Raw genomic sequence first — 20,109 nt, 5'->3', positions numbered from 1 at the left:
GCGCTGTGATTGGATGCAGAGGGAGCTCACGGCCCCCCTACAAAGAGATGGAGCAACACGCAGCCCCAACCTCCTCACCCCCAGCACCATGGGGAGGGCAGGGAGCCTGTTCCCAGTGTCCCCGGATCCAGAGCACAGGGATGGGCAGGTGTTTGGGGGCAGCAAGACTCCGCCTACAACAGGCATTCTGGGGGAGGGGTGCGGCTGGTGGTTTGGGAAGGCTACATCTCCCCGCACCTGGCATACCTGCTGCCCATAGTGGGAAGGGTATTTCCAGCCCTGGGGGTGGTGTCAGATGTCGACATGCTGGGAAAGGTCACTTCAGGCCAGACTTTTAAAGGTATTTAGATACCTCGGGGGGTTCCAAAGCACCTGGGTGCCCAACCCCCATTGATTTAAATGCATTTGGAAATCCCTAAATACCTTGTAGGCCCTCAGCTCCCGGAACAACTCCACCGCAGGAAGGAAACTGAAGACCATGGAGTGAGAATTGGTCCCCAGGTCCACCCGTGACTCTCACTGTGGGATCTTGGGGGGAAAAAAATCCCTTCACCACCTTGCCTCAGTTTCCCCATCCATGCAATATATGTATTTGCCTACCTCCTAGGATGCTCTTGAGATTAAATTATTTGCTGTGTAGGAGGCATTAAGGGAGGGGAATGTCGACAGACCCGGGGCAGGGGTAGGACTGCACTCAACAATAATATCAATAAGCCATTACTAATAGTCAAACATGCCTCTAGAGGGGAAGCAGGCAGGGGAAAGTGAGAGAAAGCGGCCAGGAGAAAGCAAAGCACGTGCTTGATGCACGCTGGCCTGAGAGCGCTGGGGGAGAATGCTGTGGAAGGTGCCCAGACACACAGCGCTGGGCCCTTTTGGCAAGGCTGCGGCTGCGGCTTGTCTGTCTGCACACGTGGCCTTCACACTGTGATCCAGAGCAACCTGCTGAGCCAGCCACCCAGGAGGTTAACAAGCACCAGTGCTGGTGGATACACCTGTGCACAGGCCACACGAGAGGAGCAGCAGTGAACTTGCTTCCCAGTACAGTCGCCCCCCAGAGACCCCGGCTGAGAGCAGGGTCCCCTCGTGCGAGGTTCACACCCGCAACAAAACCCATTTAAAGGGTTTACACTGAAAACAAAGACAAAGGGGGAAGGACACTGAGGCCCGGGGCAGGGTAGTGTCTTGCCCAAGGTCACTCAGAAGGTCAGTGGCTTCCCAGTCCCTTGAGCCATACTGCCCCCTCTCTGATCACAGGCTGTTGGGCTGAGGAGACCGCGCACGCTGAGAGTTCACAACTGGCTGGCCACAGTGGCTGGAGTTTCATTTTCAAATTGGCTTTTGTTTGATAAAGTACAAGCCTGAGGTTACACGAGAGGCTCGGCATTTGGAGCTCTTCTTGACCAAGTCAGTTCGCATTAACATATTGCCTCCTGCCCCCTTTTAAGTGCAGTGGGCGTCTGACCATACTGCTGCCTACGGCTGTATGATACAAGTACCAGGTACAACATTAGCTGAGATCAGGAGTGGAAGAGTCTGCTTTATCCCAGGGTCCTAACTCCCAGGATGGGTAATCAGACCCCCTCCCCTTCATCTGCTCCACACTGCCTGTTTGCATTACTGTGTGCTGTTAAACAGCAACCACACCCACCCCAGAATGAACTGCATTTTGCCAGTGGTGGTGGAAGCAAAACGTCTTACCTACACGCCGTGTATTAGGAGGCTCAATTCATGAATGCCTAGAAAGTGCTGTGTAGCCTGCAGATGAAAGGAACTAGTGAAGGGCAAGGAATCCTCACTGATCAACAGCATTAGGGGGTGGGAGATGGCCAGGATGCGTGCCAACCAATGTTCCCTCTATTTTTTTCCATCAGTGTGCAGAATAAATGTTGTTCTGTGCACCAAGGCATGTGTGAATGTGCACCACCTAGAGAAACACACACTGCTGGTGGTCTGCTAATTAGCTGGTGGTATTTGACTCTCTCCTAGGTGGTCACCCGAGTGCTCAGCTTACAGGGAACACAGGTGCCAAGCCTAAGGTAAGAACTTGGAGAGACAAGATAAGGGTGCGGTAACTGTGCTCACGAACCCGAGTTGCTGTGCACGGATACCTCTGCTTGCACGCGCTCCTCTATGGTGTCTGTGCGCATGCGTGCAAGCACAGCCAGGCCTGTGCAGTGTTTGTTGGAAGGAAGGTGTGATAACCAACAAGGTGGAGGCTACAATGCAGTACAGGATCAAGCACCGAGTCTGGACTGACCCAGCTCCACAGACCCTGCTTTCCAGTGTCCTTCACTGGGATGCACAAGCTGCAGTATCCAAAGGTCCAGGCCAAGCCACACATGGCTGGGACAGCGCCCACCCCCACGAGCAGCTCACTTGGTTCCGCATGCTTCTTTCCTCAGCTGCGCTGAAGCCGTTTATCAGAGCTCTCCATCAAACCGCAAGCAGCACAAGACGTGCTCTGGGAGCTCCCTCCCCCTCCCGGAGCCAGGCTCCTGCCTTTCTAACCAAGCCTCGTCCCCATCTCTATGGTGATGCAAAAAGTCGTGTCCCGCCCCAAGAGCCAAGGGCCTCTGCGCCAGCCACGGATGGTTGGAGCTCGACTCCTGCCCAGAGGCGGGTCTGAAGCCCAGCTGTGCAGCTGCCAGTTCCTCGCAGTTTTGCAAGAGCAGCATCAGCACCTCCAAGGAAGTGCTCCATGAACACCCCTCCCTGGGCAGGCATACACTAACAGGGGTAGGCAGCTGGGCTCGGGAGCTCAGGTGATTCCCTTCTCTGCTCACTTCGAACCTGGGGCTGGTTGATACGCAAAAGCCAATGTTTATAGAATCATCGTTATAGAATCCCAGGGCTGGCAGGGACCTCAGGAGGTCATCAAGTCCAGCCCCCTGCCCACGGCAGGACCAATCCAACTAAATCAACCCGGCCAGGGCTTTGTCAAGCCGAGACTTAAACACCTCTAGGGATGGAGATTCCACCACCTCCCTAGGGAACCCAGCCCAGTGCTTCCCCACCCGCCTAGCGAAATAGTTTTTCCTAATGTCCAACCTAGACCTCCCCCACTGTAACTTGAGCCCATTGCTCCTTGTTCTGCCATCTGTCACGACTGAGAACAGCCTCTCTCCATCCTCTCTGGAACCTCCCTTCAGGTAGTTAAAGGCTGCTATCAAATCGCCCCTCACTAATCTCTTCTGCAGACTAAACCAACCCAAATCCCTCAGCCTCTCCTCATAGGTCATATCCTCCAGCCCCCTAATCATTTTGGTCGCCCTCCACTGGACCCTCTCCAATGTGTCCTCATCCTTCCTGTAATTGGGGGCCCAGAACTGGACACAATACTCCAGATGTGGCCTCACCAGAGCTAAATAAAGAGGAATCATTACATCTCTGGATCTACTGGCAATGCTCCTCTTAATGCAACCTAATATGCCATTAGCCTTCTTGGCTACAAGGGCACACTGCTGACTCATATCCAGCTTCTCATCCACTGTAATCCTCAAGTCCTTTTCTGCAGAACTGCTACTTAGCCAGTCGGTCCCCAGCCTGTAACAATGCTTGGGATTTTTCCGTCCCAAGTGCAGGACTCTACAATTGTCCTTCTTGAACCTCATCAGATTTCTTTTGGCCCAATCCTCCCATTTGTCTAGGTCACTCTGGACCCTAACCCTACCCTCCAGTGTATTTACCACTCCCCCTAGCTTAGTGTCATCTGTAAACTTGCTGAGGGTGCAATCCATCCCCTCATCTAGGTCATTAATAAAGATGTTGAACAAAACTGGTCCTAGAACCGATCCTTGGGGCATTCCGCCAGAAATCAACCATCAACCTGACGTTGAACTGTTGATCACTATCTGCTGGGCCCATCCTTCCAACCAGCTTTCTAACCGTTTTACAGTCCATTTATCCAATACATATTCCCATATCTTGCTGGCAAGAATATTGTGGGAGACCGTATCAAAAGCTTTGCTAAAGTCAAGGTATATCACATCCACTGACTTCCCCATGTCCCCAGAGCCAGTTACCTCATCATAGAAGCTAATAAGGTTGGTCAGGCACGACTTGCCCTTTGTGAATCCATGCTGACTATTCCTGATCACTTTCCCCTCTTCCAAGTGCCTCAAAATGGATTCCTTGAGGATCCCCTCCATGATTTTTCCAGGGACTGAGGTAAGACTGACTGGTCTATAGTTCCCTGGATCGCCCTTCATCCCTTTTTTAAAGATGAGCACCACATTTGCCTTTTTCCAATCTTCCGGGATCTCTCCTGATCTCCTTGACTTTTCAAAGATAATGGTCAAAGGCTCCTCAACGACATTTGCCAACACCCTCCAGTACTCTCGGATGCACTGAATCCTGACCTATGGAGAAGGCCTATTGTTCCCTGAGTCTGCCTCCCTATAGACCCTCTGCTATAGTAGATGCCAAGGTTGAGAAGGTAAGTTTCCCCCAGAAAAGAAAATAACTCACGCTTATACTGGGTATTTTCTTAGCCTAACTAGTTTTATGCCATACACCAGTCCTGGAACAGAAATGGTCACAAACAGCACCTGTGCAGTCCCCTCTGTCTGATACAGCAGCCCAAACACCAAAGACCAATTCCCACAAAGACCTGCCCAAGTATTTAGTAGATCAAGGCATCCAGCAAACTCTGCAGCTGTTTGCAAAGGCCTCTCCAATGAGCCTGCATCACAAACGGACAGCGCTGCTCTTCTTCCAGGACTGAACACTGCTTGCACGCAAGGGAAAATGTGCAAGACTCCATGTAACAGGCCACCTGCTGATCCCTGACATAACAGTATTGTAGTTTCTGAAAATGAATCCTAGCAATTCCATCGGTGCCACACCAACATGCACCTAAGGTGGGCCAAAGCTTTTCTGTATTTTCAAAGGGAAGTTGGGTTTTCAAGAAAAAAAGATTTTCTCGGCAAGTGCCTGCAACCCACAGAAAATATGCACACGGAGGTTTGTTTTTTCCATCTGCATCTAAATTTTCCATCAGAGAACAATTTTCCAACCAATTCTCTTTATACAACCTATCCCATAGACCTTCACATTCGCTCTCCCACACCTCATCCACCTTCTCACCTTACTTTACAAAATCTCATTGACACGGTGACTTCCTGGTATGCTGGTACAACCCTAGCCACTCAGCTTCCCCCCAGCCCAGAAACACTGTCTCCTAGAGACGCTGCTTCCTGGAGCAGAGGGCAGAGACCTTGGTACACTGTGAGCAGGGAGGATTAGCTCCCCCCCTCGCCCCCAAGCCTGCTTGCTTCTCCAAAATCTTAGGGCTTACCTACGTGCACAACACACCCCCTGGGTTTGCCATACTAGTGCCCCACTGGCTGGGACAGATGTCAGTCAGAAAGCGGAACAGTTCTAACTAGTCACAGTTCACTAGAAAGGCAGGACAAAGCAGCCTGCAGGAATAGTGGCCTGTGCTCCTAGTAGGGTCGCCAACCCTCAGGATCGTCCCCAGGAATCTTCAATGAAAGATTGGGTCACGAGATGAAACCTCCAGATCTACGTCCAGTCCAAACTGGCTGCCCTCACTCTGGAGGCTGGAGGGAACAAGGGGAATATTCATCCCGCTTTCACCTGCAGATCGCAGAGCACAGGCAAAGACATTCACGTCTCACCCACTGCGAGCTGCCATCAGCTCCCGGTTACAGCCGGCCAGACTCCCTCCCTGAAGGGGCAAGAGACTTGTCCCAGGTCATGTGCCGCGCCGCAGCCGAGCCAGCAAGAGAACCCGGGAGAGTTCACTCCCTGCTCCACGCATTACAGCCGTGTCCGCATTGCTGTAACAGCGGCCACAGCAAGAGACTCATCATAGAATCATAGAACCAGAGAGCTAGAAGAGACCTCAGAAGGTCATCAAGTCCAGCCCCCTGCTCTAGGCAGGACCAGTCCCAATTAAATCACCTTGGCCAGGGCTTTGTCTAGCCGAGACTTAAACACCTCTAAGGATAGAAACTCAGGGATTTCCCTATACACCCCCCTATGGTGTATACCTCCCGAATTTCCCCCAAACCCCTCCAGTTTTGTGAACTATGGTGCCATACAGCCCACCTTCACCCTCACGCTCTCACCCCTCATCGGCCCAGCCCCCCCCCCATGTAAATTCAAGCATCATACCCCCTAATTTCATTTCCTGGGGAGGCTACACTACTTCCCTAGGGAACCCATTCCAGTGCTTCCCCACCCTCCTAGTGAAATAGTTTTTCCTAATATCCAACCTAGACCTCCCCCACTGTAACTTGAGACCATTGCTTCTTGTTCTGCCATCCGTCACTACTGTGAACAGCCTTTCTCCAGCCTGTTTGGAACCTCCCTTCAGGAAGTTGAAGGCTGCTATCAAATCCCACCTCACTCTTCTCTTCTGCAGACTAAATAGACCCAATTCCCTTACTCTCTCCTCATGGGTCATATGCTCCAGCCCCCTAACCATTTTGCTCGCCCTCCACTGTACCCTCTCTAATGCATCCACAATCTTCCAGTAATTGGGGCCCAGAACTGGACACAATACTCCACATGTGGCCTCACCAGAGCTAAATAAAGAGGAATCATTACATCTCTGGATCTACTGGCAATGCTCCTCTTAATGCAACCTAATATGCCATTAGCCTTCTTGGCTACAAGGGCACACTGCTGACTCATATCCAGCTTCTCGTAAATTGTAATCCCCAGGTCCTTTTCTGCAGAACTGCTACTTAGCCATTCAGTTCCCAGCCTGTAACAATGCTTGGGATTCTTCCGTCCCAAGTGCAGGACTCTACAATTGTCCTTCTTGAACCTCATCAGATTTCTCTTGGTCCAATCCTCCAATTTATCTAAGTCACTCTGGACTCTATCCCTGCCCTCCAGCGTATCTACCTCTCCCCCTAGCTTGGTGTCATCCGCAAACTTGCTGAGGGTGCAATCCATCCCCTCATCCAGGTCATTAATAAAGATGTTGAACAAAACTGGTCCCAGAACTGAACCTTGGGGCACTCCACTAGAAACCGACCGCCATCCTGACATCGAGCCATTGATCACTACCCGCTGGGCCCTACCTTCCAGCCAGCTTTCTATCCATCTTACCGTCCATTTATCCAATCCATATTCCCTTAACTTGCTGGCAATAATATTGTGGGAGATTCTATCAAAAGCCTTGCTAAAGTCAAGCACTCATCCACTGACTTTCCCATGTCCACAGAGCCAGTTATCTCATCATTGATGCTAATCAGATTGGTCAGGTGTGACTTGCCCTTCATGAATCCATGCTGACTATTCCTGATCACCTTCCCCTCTTCCAAGTGCTTCAAAATGAACTCCTTGAGGATCCCCTCCATGATTTTTCCAGGGACTGAGGAAAGACTGACCAGCCGATAGTTCCCTGCATAATCCCACTTCCCTTTTTTAAAGAGAGGCACTACATTTGCCTTTTTCCAATCATCCAGGATCTCTGCCCATCTCCATGACTTTTCAAAGATAATGGCCAAAGGCTCCTCAATGACATTTGTCAACTCCCTCAGTTCCCTTCGGATGCATTAAGTCCGGACCCATGGATTTATGTATGTTTAGCTTTTCTAAATAGTTCCTAACCTGTTCTTTTCCCACCAAGGTCTGTCTACCTGTGTCCCATATTGCGTCACTTAGCGCATTAGTCTGGGAGTCGACCTTGTCCATGAAGACAGAGGCAAAGAAAGCATTGAGCACTTCAGCTTTCCCCACATCATCTGTCACTAGGTTACCTCCTTCATCCAGTAGGGGCCCCACACCCTCTCTGATCACCCTCTTATTGCTAACATGCTTGTAGAAACCTCTCGTTATCCTTCACATCCCTCGTGAGTAGCAATTCCAATTGCACTTTCGCCTTCCTGATAATCCCTGGCATTCTCGAGCTATACGTTTATACCTCTCCCTAGTCATCTGTCCAAGTTTCAACTTTTTGTAAGCTCCCTTTTTATGCTTAAGTTCACCAAGGTTTTCCCAGGTAAGCCAGTCCGGTCTCCTACCATGTTTGCTTCTCTTGCTACACATTGGGATCATTTGTTTCTGTGCCTTCAATAAGGCTTCTTTAAAATACTGCCAGCTCTCCTGGACTCCTTTCCCCTTCATGTTAGCATCCAAGGGGATTCTGCCCATCAGGTCTCTGAGGGAGTCAAAGTCTGTTTTTCTGCACTCCGAGGTGTGTATTTTACTACTCTCTTTTCTTCCTTTGGTTAGGATCCTGAAATCTACCATCACATGACCACTGCTTCCCAGGCTGTCACCCACCTCTACTTCCCCTATTAGTTCCTCCCTGTTTGTGAGCAGCAGGTCAAGCTGCGCACGGCCCTTGGTCGGATCCTTCAGCACTTGTTCCAAGAAGTTATCCCCAACATTCTCCAAAAACTTCCAGGATTGCCTGTGTACTGCCGTAATGGTCTCCCAACAGATGTCAGGGTGATTAAAGTCGCCCATGAGAATCAGGGCCTGCGATCTGGAAACTTCTCTCAGTTGTCCAAAGAGAGCCTCATCTACCTCATCCACCTGATTCGGTGGCCTCAGGGGCGGCCCGAGACGAGCTGCCGGCAACTGGTGCCCCAGGCGGAATGTGCGATCAGCACCCCCACCTCCGAGACGAGTTGCTGGCAACCGGAGCCCTAGGTGTAATGCACGATCGGTGCCCCTGCATCCAAAGCCCTCAACAGCAGTGCGTTATCATTGGGCACCCTGTTTAATGCGCGCCCTAGGCGACTGCCGAGTCTGCCTGTATGTAAGAGCCGCTGTTCGGTGGCCTGTAACAGACACCAGACACATCATCACTGCTGTTGCTTACACCTCTAAACTTCACCCATAGACTCTCAACAGGCTTTTCTCCCTCTATATACTGGAGCTCTGAGCAATCGTAGTGCTCTCTTTGTATAGTGCAACTCCTCCTCCTTTTCTCCCCTGCCTGTTCTTCCTGAACAGTCTATACCCTTCCATGACAGCGCTCCAGTCATGCGAGTCATCCCACCAAGTCTCTGTTATCTCTATCAAATCATAGTTCTTGGACTGGGCCAGGGCCTCCAGTTCTTCCTTTTTGTTACCCAGGCTTCTCGCATTGGTGTACAAACACCCTAGATAACCAGTTGATCGCCCTACCCTCTCCATTCGAATCAGGGGTCCTCCTTTGTTGCTCCTTCCTCTTGGTGTTTCTTCCTGGTATCCGACATCCCCACTCCCCTCAGGGTTTTGGTCATTGTCCCCCAACAAACCTAGTTTAAAGCCCTCCTCTCTAGGTTTGCAAGCCTGCCCGTGAAGATGCTCCTTCCTCTCTTGGTTAGGTGGATCCCATCTCTTCCTAACAACCCTTGTGCCCGGAACAGAATCCCATCCCATAAAGATGACTTGCCTGTCAGAAGCAAGACCAGGACAGAGCTGGGAACAGAGTGCAGGCACCCTAGATCCCAGACCCTGGACTGTGATACCGTCTCAGCTTGCAACAGCAGCTACTGAACAGAGGAACCTCACAGCCCCCCGAATGGACACAAGGAAAGCCGCCCCTCTGGAAGCAGGTCAGAATAACACAGGACTAGTTTGGTACGCACCAGCCACCTGCCAACATCGCTAGCTTGTAATAGCCAGTAAAGGGCAACAGGCCTGTGTGGCAAAGGCGGTCCGGGCCGAGGAACAGCTGGCCTAAGGAGGGATGTTTGGGATCTGCAGGGGTTAGTGCCTATCTAGCCCATCCTCCAGGGGCCAGTACAGCATCCCACTAGGATACATTCTCCACGCTTGGTCCAGTTCTCCTTGTACATGACTTGGCCTCCACCATAGCCCTGTCCCTCACACTCAAGTACCTCAGGGTTAGGGAGTCAAGCCCCCAATCTGTGTCCAACCAATCATGTTTAATAATCATCATTATTCTATGATTCTATGATCTTCCTTCACTCCATTTCATCCCAGTCAGTCCCCTCCCCTCCTCCGGCCAGGTGTTTACAGAGGTCAGCTGTTCAGCCTCTGATGCTTTCATCAGGCATCCGTGTCCCTGACCCCTCTCTTTGTGAATCGGCCCCCTCGGGCCCTGCATGATGGGCCGGGGTGAACAAAGTCAGTCAGTCCAGCCCCGGGCAGCAGCTGTGCTCGGACCGTCCTCCACACCGCGTACTGCGTGAGCGTAGCAACTGGAGACATCCCAGAGGGCGGTTCTGTATTGGGAGCAGCCATGCCACGTCCCTAGCCAGCCTGCCCTTCCCCACAATCCAGCCCAGGGCAGGTGTGTGCTGGAGGTGGGGAGTGATGTGTGGCTACTTCTGTAGCGGAGACAGAAGCAATGCGGATCGTTATTACAGCCCTTGCTACCAATCCGTGCCTGTGTTCACGCCACCTTGTAACACCTCCACCCTTCAGACACATGCTGATTCCCGAGTGGGTAAGACTGACTTCAATGCCCCTCTCTTTGTCCGCGTGGATGGCAAAAGCACTTCACAACCATTCATTCATGATGCTTCTGCATATCCCTGCCATGGAGGTCAGTATCGCTAACCCCGCTCAAAGGCAGGGCTAAGTCACGACAAAGAGGCAAAGGGACTTGCCCAAGGTCCCACTGAAAGTCAGTGGCAAAGCTGGGGATAAAATCCCTCCTGATTCCCAGCTCATTGCTCTAACTGCTGCTGCAGCCCCTTCCTCTGCATTGGCATGGGCACACCGGTGCTAATTTAGCATTGTGTTAATAATCAGCTGCCCCCTCTGTTTGGGTATGTAGATCTCAGGGCAGATGCTCATTCCCACCAAGACTGACAGACACCGCTCTAGTACAAATGACATTTGTGCTCATTTAAAAGCCACTTTACGCTGCCAGAGCCAAGCGGCCAGTGGAGGATCAGGCCCTAAACCCGTGAGTATTCCACACCGCTCTGCTTTGGGAAGAACCTTCCCTTCGGGGGACCTCTGGATGGCGACACAGACCAAGCCAGTCAACCAGTCACTAACTGCAGGGTCACCCCTTTGGCACCGGGGGCCTGGAGCTCGGCCAACACCTGCACCAAGGCTGCCAACGCAGGCTGGGATCGCGTGGCGCTGGGTGTTACGCAGACACAGTGAAACCGACCAAGACTCCTTAAACTCATTTCACCCTGGCCACCAAACAGCCATAGGCCGGGCTCCTGCTCACACAAGCTGGATTCAGAGCAGCTGTGTCTGAGGTAGCACCCCCCTTTCTAGCCTGGCCATCACCCACTACCCTTTGGGTGCCCGGAGTAACGGGCACTGCCCTTTGACTCTCCCCCTACAGCCGGTCCTATCCAGCCTCCTACAGTCCCCATCCAGGATTCCCCGCATCCACTGCCCCTGCCTTCTCCCAACCCTGTATTCATGCCCCGCTTATGGAAAGAGGATCGTTTAATGCCGTAGCCACATGTGGCTATTTGGCTGGTTGAGTGTGTCTAGTTCACTATAGCAGTAGCCACTGCTATAGAACTGGTTGGACCCCACAGCTCTAATGCCATTGCCCTGTTCACCCACCTCGGCACAATACTTTGTCAACCTGTGGAACTCCTTGCCAGGGGATGCTGTGAAGGCCAAAACTATAACAAGGTTCAAAAAAGAACTAGGTAAGTTCCTGGAGGATAGGCCCATCAGTGGCTAACAGCCCACATGAGCAGGGATGCTTAGACTGTGTGTCAGAGGCTGGGAATGGGTGATAGGGGAGGAATCACTTGCGTCCCTGCTCCGTTCACCTCCTCTGGGGCACCTGCCATTGGCCACTGTGGGAAGACAGGATACTGGGCTAGATGGTCGGACCCAGCCTGGATATTTGTATGCACAGGTGACAAATGCAGACTGCGTACCAGCGTAACCACATCCCCTCTGCAGCACGTTGGCCTCTCTTCGCCGAGCTGAACGTGGAAAGACAATCAGCTTCTGTAGGTGGCTCTAAACGCACAAGCTGCAGCAGGCACCAGTTTGAGCCGGGGGTGGAATAGTTAACACCAACAGAGAACGGCAGCTCCTTTTCGTCTCCCTTGCGGGCCATGCCGGGGGTGAATGCCTCTCCCAGCCAGGTCTTGCATGTTCAAAGGTGACCCGATGCTGCCACACTGGCAGGACCAGGGCGGGGAGATTCCAGTGGCGGAGCCCAGAGGAAGGGAATGTTGCCTAGTGGTTACAGCCAGAGCCAGGCATTCTAAATTTTGCCACAGACGTGGGGTGTGATGCTGGGGCAAATGCCTTAACTGCTCCATGCCTGGGTTTCCCACCAGCAAAAGGAGGTTAATCCGTGTGAGCTCTTGTTTGCAAAGTACCGTGAGACCATCAGCGGAAAGGAACCGTACTAGCATAAGGTCTCATAACACGGGTGGGGAGCCTCAGGCCCAGGCGTTGGATGTGGGCCCCAGCTTGCCTGGATCCAGCCTCCCGAGGGTCAGGGCCCCCCCCAGAGTTGGGGAACCCGCGCTGGCGCTCCAGCCCCTCCCTGCCTCCTCACTTGTGTGCAGCCCCCGTCTGATTTTCCTATGGGTCCCCCACCCTTCCTCCGTGTCTCATAACAGTATCATCAACCTGCGTGTGACAGACCAGGGCCTGGGATGCCAACGTGCTGATTTCCTACCCGGGCAACGTGGAAAGCCAGAACTACCAGCTTGGTTTGAGAGGGGGAAAGTTTCCCCTGGGACTGTGTCCTAGCGAACGGAGGCTGCAGGGACAGCTCTCTGGGAAGCAGATGTGCCCTCGAGCTCCGTCCAGCTTGCGTTCAACCCAGCCCTGGATGAGCCTGCTCCTTCCTAGTGCTAGGCCTTTCCGAGCACGGCAACATTTACTGACCCATTGCTGGCCTCTTGCAGGCCCCAAGCCCATGCTCTGCCCAACCAGCCCCCACATACTCAGCTTCCTCCTGCTGCTGCCCCGCCAGCTGCTCTCACTCTGCCCCTTCTGAGAGCAGCCAGCCAGACCCCGCATTGGCCCCGGAGAGCCCATCAGAAAAGCACGTGGAAAAGGAACTACATGCCAGATTGTTCCCTATAAAAGAAAACAATGCTAAGGCAGCAGGAAACACCGCCAGGTTCCCCTTTGAATTTCCTCTTGCTCATTCTGCTGTGGGCAGACTTAAGCCCCCGCCCCTGTGAAACTGACATAAGCTGGGTCCCATCAGACCCGTCCATCTCGCACCGGAAATGGCTGCCTTTGTGGTCTCTGTGCGTGCCCATTTGTGAAGTGCTTTGATCTTTCAGGATGAAGAGAAACAGAAAGGAGGTAACTGGTGGAGAGCTGCCTCGTGTCCACATCTGCAGAGACCCGCTACTCACTTTTGGAGCTATGGATTGGAAAGATATGAAATGTAGGATCCATGCAGGGCTCCAGTAATTCACTCCCACCGCCCCCTGGACCCTTCAGCCTCATTCCTTCTTCCCACCACAGGTCACACCCTCGACATGTCACTCCACGCCTCTACTTTTCTGAGAGACGTGTTCGTTCCATTTCCTAGAATACTCGCAGCCCTTTCCTACTCTGTCCTGCCACCCACACCAACAGCAGCACTTCCCCTATCAGTGCTTTGTGGAACTCCACAGCTGCTAACCTTTCGCTACCTCGACCCCACATGATTAAACGGTGACACAGGGGCCTTCGGCAACATTTTTCCATCCTTCTTGTAGGAGTTGCAGTTCGACCACGACTTTCGGCCACGCCAGACTGTGGAGCTGCACTGAATGCCTTTGCTGACATCAAGAATCGTCTATTGTGCTCCCCCAAGCTCTCATTTTGACAAAGAGCAATATTAATGAGCCTCTTGAAAAACTCTGAAGAGCAGCTTGTTGAGAAACAAAGCCAGGGCTGTATCCTCTGTTCTTCACTTTCCCTCCTCCCTCGCCCTTGTTGATTGCTGGCCAAAGCTTAGAAAGTCAGGAAAAAGTATTTCTCTTCCTGATTCTGCCACTGATTCACTACATGACCTTGCTTTTAATTCTTGGCTACACACAAGTTGCACCAGAGAAGCTAAAATTATTTCTCATGTGTATTGCGGGAATGCCAGAGAACACCACTCACAGACCAGGTGCTGTACAAACACAGGACAAAAAATCTCTGCTCCGAAGCACGGACAGTGTGATCGAGGCCTAGTGAGGCGACTCTTAGGGCAGACGCGGTTGTATTGATACTAGATTTACCCAGCGTTGCTCGGGTCCTTACTGCAATTAATACTGTTTTTGGAAAATAAAATTAAAACGGCCACGCTTCAGTTAAATCATTGCTCTGGGGTGGAGATGAGAGGTTCAGTACACAGGCTGCCCCAGGGCAGTCCCCCACCGACCCCGAACTCCATGGCTTTGAAATGCACAAGAGCCCCCACTGGGGACACTTGTGCATTCCAAAGTTGGCACCCGCGTGCAGCCCGGAGGCAGCGGGACTTCCCGCTGGCCCCGGGCTGAACGCGGTGTTCTGCCATCCTTCTTCGAAATGTACAAGAGCCCCAGCGGTGGCTTTTGTACATTTCAAAGGAGGAATGCGGAAGGGCCTATCGACTAGTCGACAGAAATTCCATTGACTAGTCGACTCGTCAATTAACCGCATTTTAACATCCTTAATACGAATGGAGGGAGAGCTTCAGCTCCCTTCCCCGCCCTTCCTAAAAGGCACTTGAGAGGTGGGAGGCTCAGGGCTGGGGCATTCCTGGAGGGGGGGGGGGCGCCCCCAGCCTGCCCCTTTCACATGCCTGGTGATTTGGTGTCTCTTTCGGTATGGTTTTCTGAGGAGCAGTCCCATTCCAGCCACATCCCATTGTCCTGGCACAACCAAATCCTGACCTTGCTTCAAGTTATGATCAGAGGAAGCTACCTACCAAATTTAGTAGCTTGAACGCTTACGGTTTAGGAGAAGCAAATTACAGGACTATGTAGCACTTTAAAGACTAACAAGATGGTTTATTAGATGATGAGCTTTCGTGGGCCAGACCCACTTCCTCATTATCTAATAAACCATCTTGTTAGTCTTTAAAGTGCTACATAGTCCTGTGTTTTGCTTCAGCTACACCAGACTAACACGGCTACATTTCTATTACGGCTTAGGAGTCCTTGAGCAGACAGACTCACTCTCTCAAACACACAGTCGATAAATATGCATCGCTGATACCAGTCTGGGACGGGAATGGGATTACGCACCTTTACACCCGTATAACTACACCCACACAAAGTTATAGGAATCGAATCAGTAATGTTGCATCCCCCTGACTGCCACAGCTAGCATAAAAACCGTCTCTGTGCCAGGTCTAAGTTAAACTGGAACAACCACTTTCTGCTCCCCTCCTCCACATGGGCCCATACTGGGCTAAACCTCCCTCCACACCAATTTCTGAACTGATTTCACGAAATCCCTTTTAAAAAATCAGCTCTTTAGGTAAGCCGGTACAGCTCCTGGGTCTGAGCCCCTGGGGGTGCGCACCCACCTGCAAAGCCCCTCTGAGTTCCAGGGTCCGCAAGGGTGCTGCCCACCTCTCTGCACCATGCCAGGCCACACACTGCAGTCAGCTGAGCCTCTGGGTGGGTCTTGTGCAGTGGATTGTGGGACAGCACTGTTGGCGTATCAGCAGGCTGGTGATTTCGCCTGTGTCCTCACTGCAAAGTGTGCAGGCCACTAGTGTGAGTGACCGCTGGGCTCTCACACCCATGCCCCGCCAGGCTCAGGTGGGAGAGTTTCGTGGTTACAAGCCAGGCTGATCCAAGGACCCTAGAGGAGTCATCACCCAAACCTCCTAATCCGACACTGAAAAGTCCAGTCCCGTGACTCAGTTTCCCCATCTGTACACTGTCAATTCGTGGCCCGGCTGCAGCTGACAAGGCCTGAAGGTGTCTCAGGAGCAGGCCAAAAAGGACAGAGCCCGAGTCCTGTGGGTGAACAAAGCAATCTGGCCACATGGACCAATCAAACCTGCGGCCAGGATGGTGCCGCTGCCCTGCCCCTGCGCTGGAGAGGAGGGAGACTGAATAGAAGCAGAATGGCCCGGCCTTCCTTTCTTTTCCCTTCCCAGGAGGCAGCAGCAGCAGGTCTTTCAATGCAAAAATCACATCAAGGCAGTGCACAGACTAGCCTAGCCTAGGGCACTATTCAGCATTTTTTGGGGGGACCACTGACTTGGGGGCTGGTTTTTGGAAGCACTGAGCACCCAGAACTCCAACCAAAGCTCACGGGACCTACGGGTGCTCAGTGCCTCGGACCATAAGGCCCTTTCTGTTCCACTGCAGCCGAGTGGCATGAGCACTCAGAGACCTGTGGTCTGCTGGAGGCCCCAGGCAAGGCACTTTCCTACTGTGCCTCAGTTTCCCCACATATAACATGGGCCTAGTGACACCAGCCATCTTTGTGAAGCACTTTGAGATCCACTGTTGTCAGAGTTAGGGATTTTTAACTAGCCTCTAATCCCTGTCGTCTCTCTGCCTCCAGCCTTCCCATCTTACAAACCCAGGCTCCCAATGCCCTCTCCTAGCCCCAGCCTGTAATTTACAAGAGTTTCAGAACAGGTGAGCAGTGTTCCCTGTAAGCTGGGCGCTTGTGCGGCCACCCAGCCGATTAGCAAGCAGAACACCCACAGCTAGAGTTTAGTGGTGCACACTGGCACATGCCTCAGCGCATGTAAAACATTTATTCACACGTAGATGGGAAAAATTAGAGGGAACATTGACGTGAAGCATTTAAATTCCGAGGCCACACGTTTCTTTTCTTCTCTCCCTGGCCCACGGGGTACAGAAGGCAAGAATCAGCAGAATCACACGAGGGCAAGTGCAATGCGACACGCCACCACGCTTTGCAGCTTCCGGGTGCCTTCTGTCTTGGCTAGGCTCATCCCTCCCAGCCATCTGGCTGGGGACCCCGCAGCCACACCCATGCGTGCAGAGCTGGTCAGTGAGGCACAGAGAGGGTCGCTGACTCGTCCAAGATCACACCTGCTCTACTACAGCACAGGGAACAGAACCCAGAGCGCTTGACTCGGTTCCTAACCGCAAGACTACCCTTCCTTCCTGCACAAATACATGAAACATGCCCGGAGTCGAGAGAACGACGCTCAGCCCAAGAGCTTACCACATCCCCTGCTGCCAGGCCTGTGGGTGGCAGGGAACAGAGCGAGAGACTGTTACATTTCACTGCCCAAAAGCGATGGCTGGGACTGGCAAGAGGGGCCTGGCTTTTGTATAATCCAGCCCCAGGATGACAGGGACAGCTGTCGCTTTAAAGGTTATGGGGCGCTTTCTTCCCTTGATCGAGAGCCTCCTTGCAGCAGTACGCAAGGCTGCAGGAACGGCAGACCCCCCCCCATGGCACTTGACTGTCAGACTATGCTAGCGCAGCAGGGGACACTCAGGATAACGTGGGGTCTATGCCCCGAGGGCAGGGTTTTCTTCAACCTCTGCTCTGATGGCTTGGCATTTCTGGTGTCATTAGCAATAAGCAGCAGGCGTGGGTGGGACAGAAACAAATCTAGGCCAGAGGAACGGCCGGATACCTGGTACCAAGAGAGACTTGATCTCTCCGCCCTGCCCACAGCCAGGCTGAAACTCTCAAGCGTGGCGAGACCCAGCATGGGACAAAACAAAAGGCATCCCCACCCCCAGCACAGCACGTGAGGGCAAGCGCCAGGAGGCTGCTGCTCTCACTGGCCAGTCGACGTTCTCACCCCGACACACGTGGGAATAAGGGCTTGAGAGGCAAAGGGTGGGGGAGGGAAACCTGGATTCTGCTCTGAAGAGCAAATCTGGAAAAATGGCACCAGCCGTAAAAATCCTGGAAGCCAAACGCTGCACTTTGCAAGCCCAGAGCCGTGCAAGCAGGCCTGCAGAAGGGTGCCCAGTAGGGCTTGCCAAAGTGCCAAGCGGGTGAGGTGCCCAGCTCCCAACGAAAGTCAAAGGGAGTTAGGTGCCCAACTTAGGCGCCTTTGGGAGTCCCGGCAGGCACCCAGCTGCCTCTTTAAGTGTGTAAATCTCTTTATAAATGTGGCCTCACTGATCAGCTGTTTGTTGGTTCAGCGCGGCAGCCATGTAAATTTAAATGAAGCCGCGATTATTTAAATCGCGGCTTCATTTCCCTTTGCCGATCTGTCTAATCTATATGCCTCCATCGACGGAGCCATGTAGTCTAGACACACCCCAAGTGTCAAGTAGGGTTCTTAGAAGCATGATTATTCTCCACAAAACAGAAAGCCAAAACTTTCATTAATTTCTCAGCCCTTACCCAGGCACAACTCCCATTGAGTTTAGCAGAATTTGACTCAGAGAACACAAGTCATTTCCCTGCTATTCGGTGGCGGGGTACTTGGCTACTTTCCATACATGAGGCTGTGGCACATCAAAACTCATCACACGTACATGCAGCAACTGCCAACTTCCTTCTGTTGCAATATTTCAGTCTTGTGCGTGTTTACCTCGCAGGTTGCGTTCCACATTACAAAAATGCTGACCAAATTCTTCAGACCCAGGGATCTACAGCTAAACCAGATATCCTGCAATTCTCATTGGCGTCTACTGAGCTGAATAACGTAGGTAGAAGAAACATTTTTAAAAACGAGGGAAAATGGGTTTGGGGCTCCATACAACTCAGGAGCCTTTTTGAAGCTTATGGGTGATCAGGGTAAAACCAAAAAAAAAGCTATTTTTGGTCAAACCATGAAGGACTGAAAAGCGTTTATTTTTAAAATGTTCTTCCTGCCAAGGGAGGGGGTGAAATGCAACAGGAAGGAGACAAATACATGACAGAGAAAGAAAAAAAAAGTGGGTTCCTCACCTGGGATTAAGGTGGGTGAGAAACATTGTGAAAGTGGCCAAGATTGGAAGATTTCCACCCCAGAAAGGGGCTACTTCCTAACTCAGCTCTTTGGGAAGACCCCATCGCTTTGCCCCTCGTTTACACAAACGTCAATCAAAGACCGAGCCCGGGATAAGCCGTGGCACTGGCTATGCGCAATGTGAGTTTTGTATCCCCACTGCAGCCTACAGAGCTGCAAAGCAGCATCCAGCTCTGCCTCGTGCTCCCAACAGCGCTGTGACCCCCCCAAGGGCAAAGCAGAGAGCAGATCGGGACTCAGAAACCCCAGAGCCCCTCCCCGTCGCTTCCGCGTCTCTCTACTCACTTTCAGCTGGGATTTGGACACTTTGCCACTTTTCTCCACATCCAGGGCGGTGAAGGCGTACCAGATGGATTTTAAAAGCTCGGCTCGCAGGTCCATGGCTAGAGGCACAGATGACAGCGCCTGCTCCGTCAACGAGGATCCGGTTTCAGGAAGCTGACTCTTGTGCCAACAGGCCTCAGAATCCTGAATTGAGGGGCAGCAGCGCCATCTGATGACTACCCCTCGGATAGGCCCAACAGCACTCCCCTGCCTGGCCAGATGAAGATACTCCCCTTTCTGCCCTGCACCGGGGCATCAGTCCACCTCACTCAGCTCTGCATTACCTTGCCTCTTCAACCGCCTACCCCCACATTTTAGGCACAATCTCAGCTCTGGACACAGGATTTGAGACTGGATATTACCAGCACTTGGCCATGCTCTAGCCACTGGCTGATCTGTTAGCTGGGTCTAAAGCCAGCCTGGTTGATCAGACAGCATCTTAATGATCTGGCAGCGGGACTTCCCAGTGCCCTGCAGCTGCTACATGTGTTCTGCCAATAGCCGCTGCTGGGCATGGCACCTCCCTGCACCCACAAAAGGGGAACAGATGCGAAATTTCTCAGCCCTTTGCCTGACAAATTTTGCTTTCGGCCCAAGTTTGAGACCAGACCGGAGAATCCCAGGGAGCGGGAACTGCCGAGGGCTGGGCAGGTGGCTGGCTGGGCAGTAACTCCGGATTTGTCTACACTTAAAAGTTTAAAGCACAGCCGCGGCAGCGCTTCAAAGCATGACCGCGGCACGAGCGCTGAGAATGCTCCCAGTGACCTATGTAAACCACCTCCACAAGGGGAGTAGGCTCCCAGTGCTGTAGCCTGGGTCACACCGGCGCTTTGCAGTGCTGTATCTTGCTGCATTCGAGGGGGAGGGGGAAGAGGTTCCCACACCCCTGTGCCCATGGGCGGCAGGTGATGTAGGCAAGGGAAAGCATTGCCTTCCCAAATTGTCTGCACTGCCCAGTTGCCTGGGAGGGGCTGGGGACCGCTTGGTAGCCTGGATCCCCGGCGGTCCAG

At 52.6% G+C, this 20,109-nt stretch overlaps 1 protein-coding gene across 2 annotated transcripts in view; it reads right to left on the bottom strand.

Moving 5' to 3' along the window:
- Positions 1 to 19,583, bottom strand: part of DEF6 (DEF6 guanine nucleotide exchange factor) — a 49,086-nt gene extending 29,503 nt beyond the window's left edge. The window contains exon 1 of one of the 2 annotated variants that reach the window (XM_075910414.2): positions 19,061 to 19,583. In XM_075910414.2, coding sequence (XP_075766529.1) covers positions 19,061 to 19,156 — 96 coding nt within the window. In that variant the 5' untranslated portion in view covers positions 19,157 to 19,583. Of the gene's footprint in view, positions 1 to 423; positions 2,968 to 19,060 lie in introns of those variants that run through there. The other variant, XM_075910415.2, reaches the window with a different exon arrangement.
- Positions 19,584 to 20,109: the final 526 nt, after the last annotated feature.

This window comes from Pelodiscus sinensis, chromosome 27 (genome assembly GCF_052426305.1).
Source record: "Pelodiscus sinensis isolate ZL-2025 chromosome 27, ASM5242630v1, whole genome shotgun sequence".
NCBI classification, from domain to species: Eukaryota; Metazoa; Chordata; order Testudines; family Trionychidae; genus Pelodiscus; species Pelodiscus sinensis.
The sequence above is the reverse complement of the archived record's forward strand: the minus strand, read 5'-3'. Positions and strand labels throughout refer to the sequence as shown.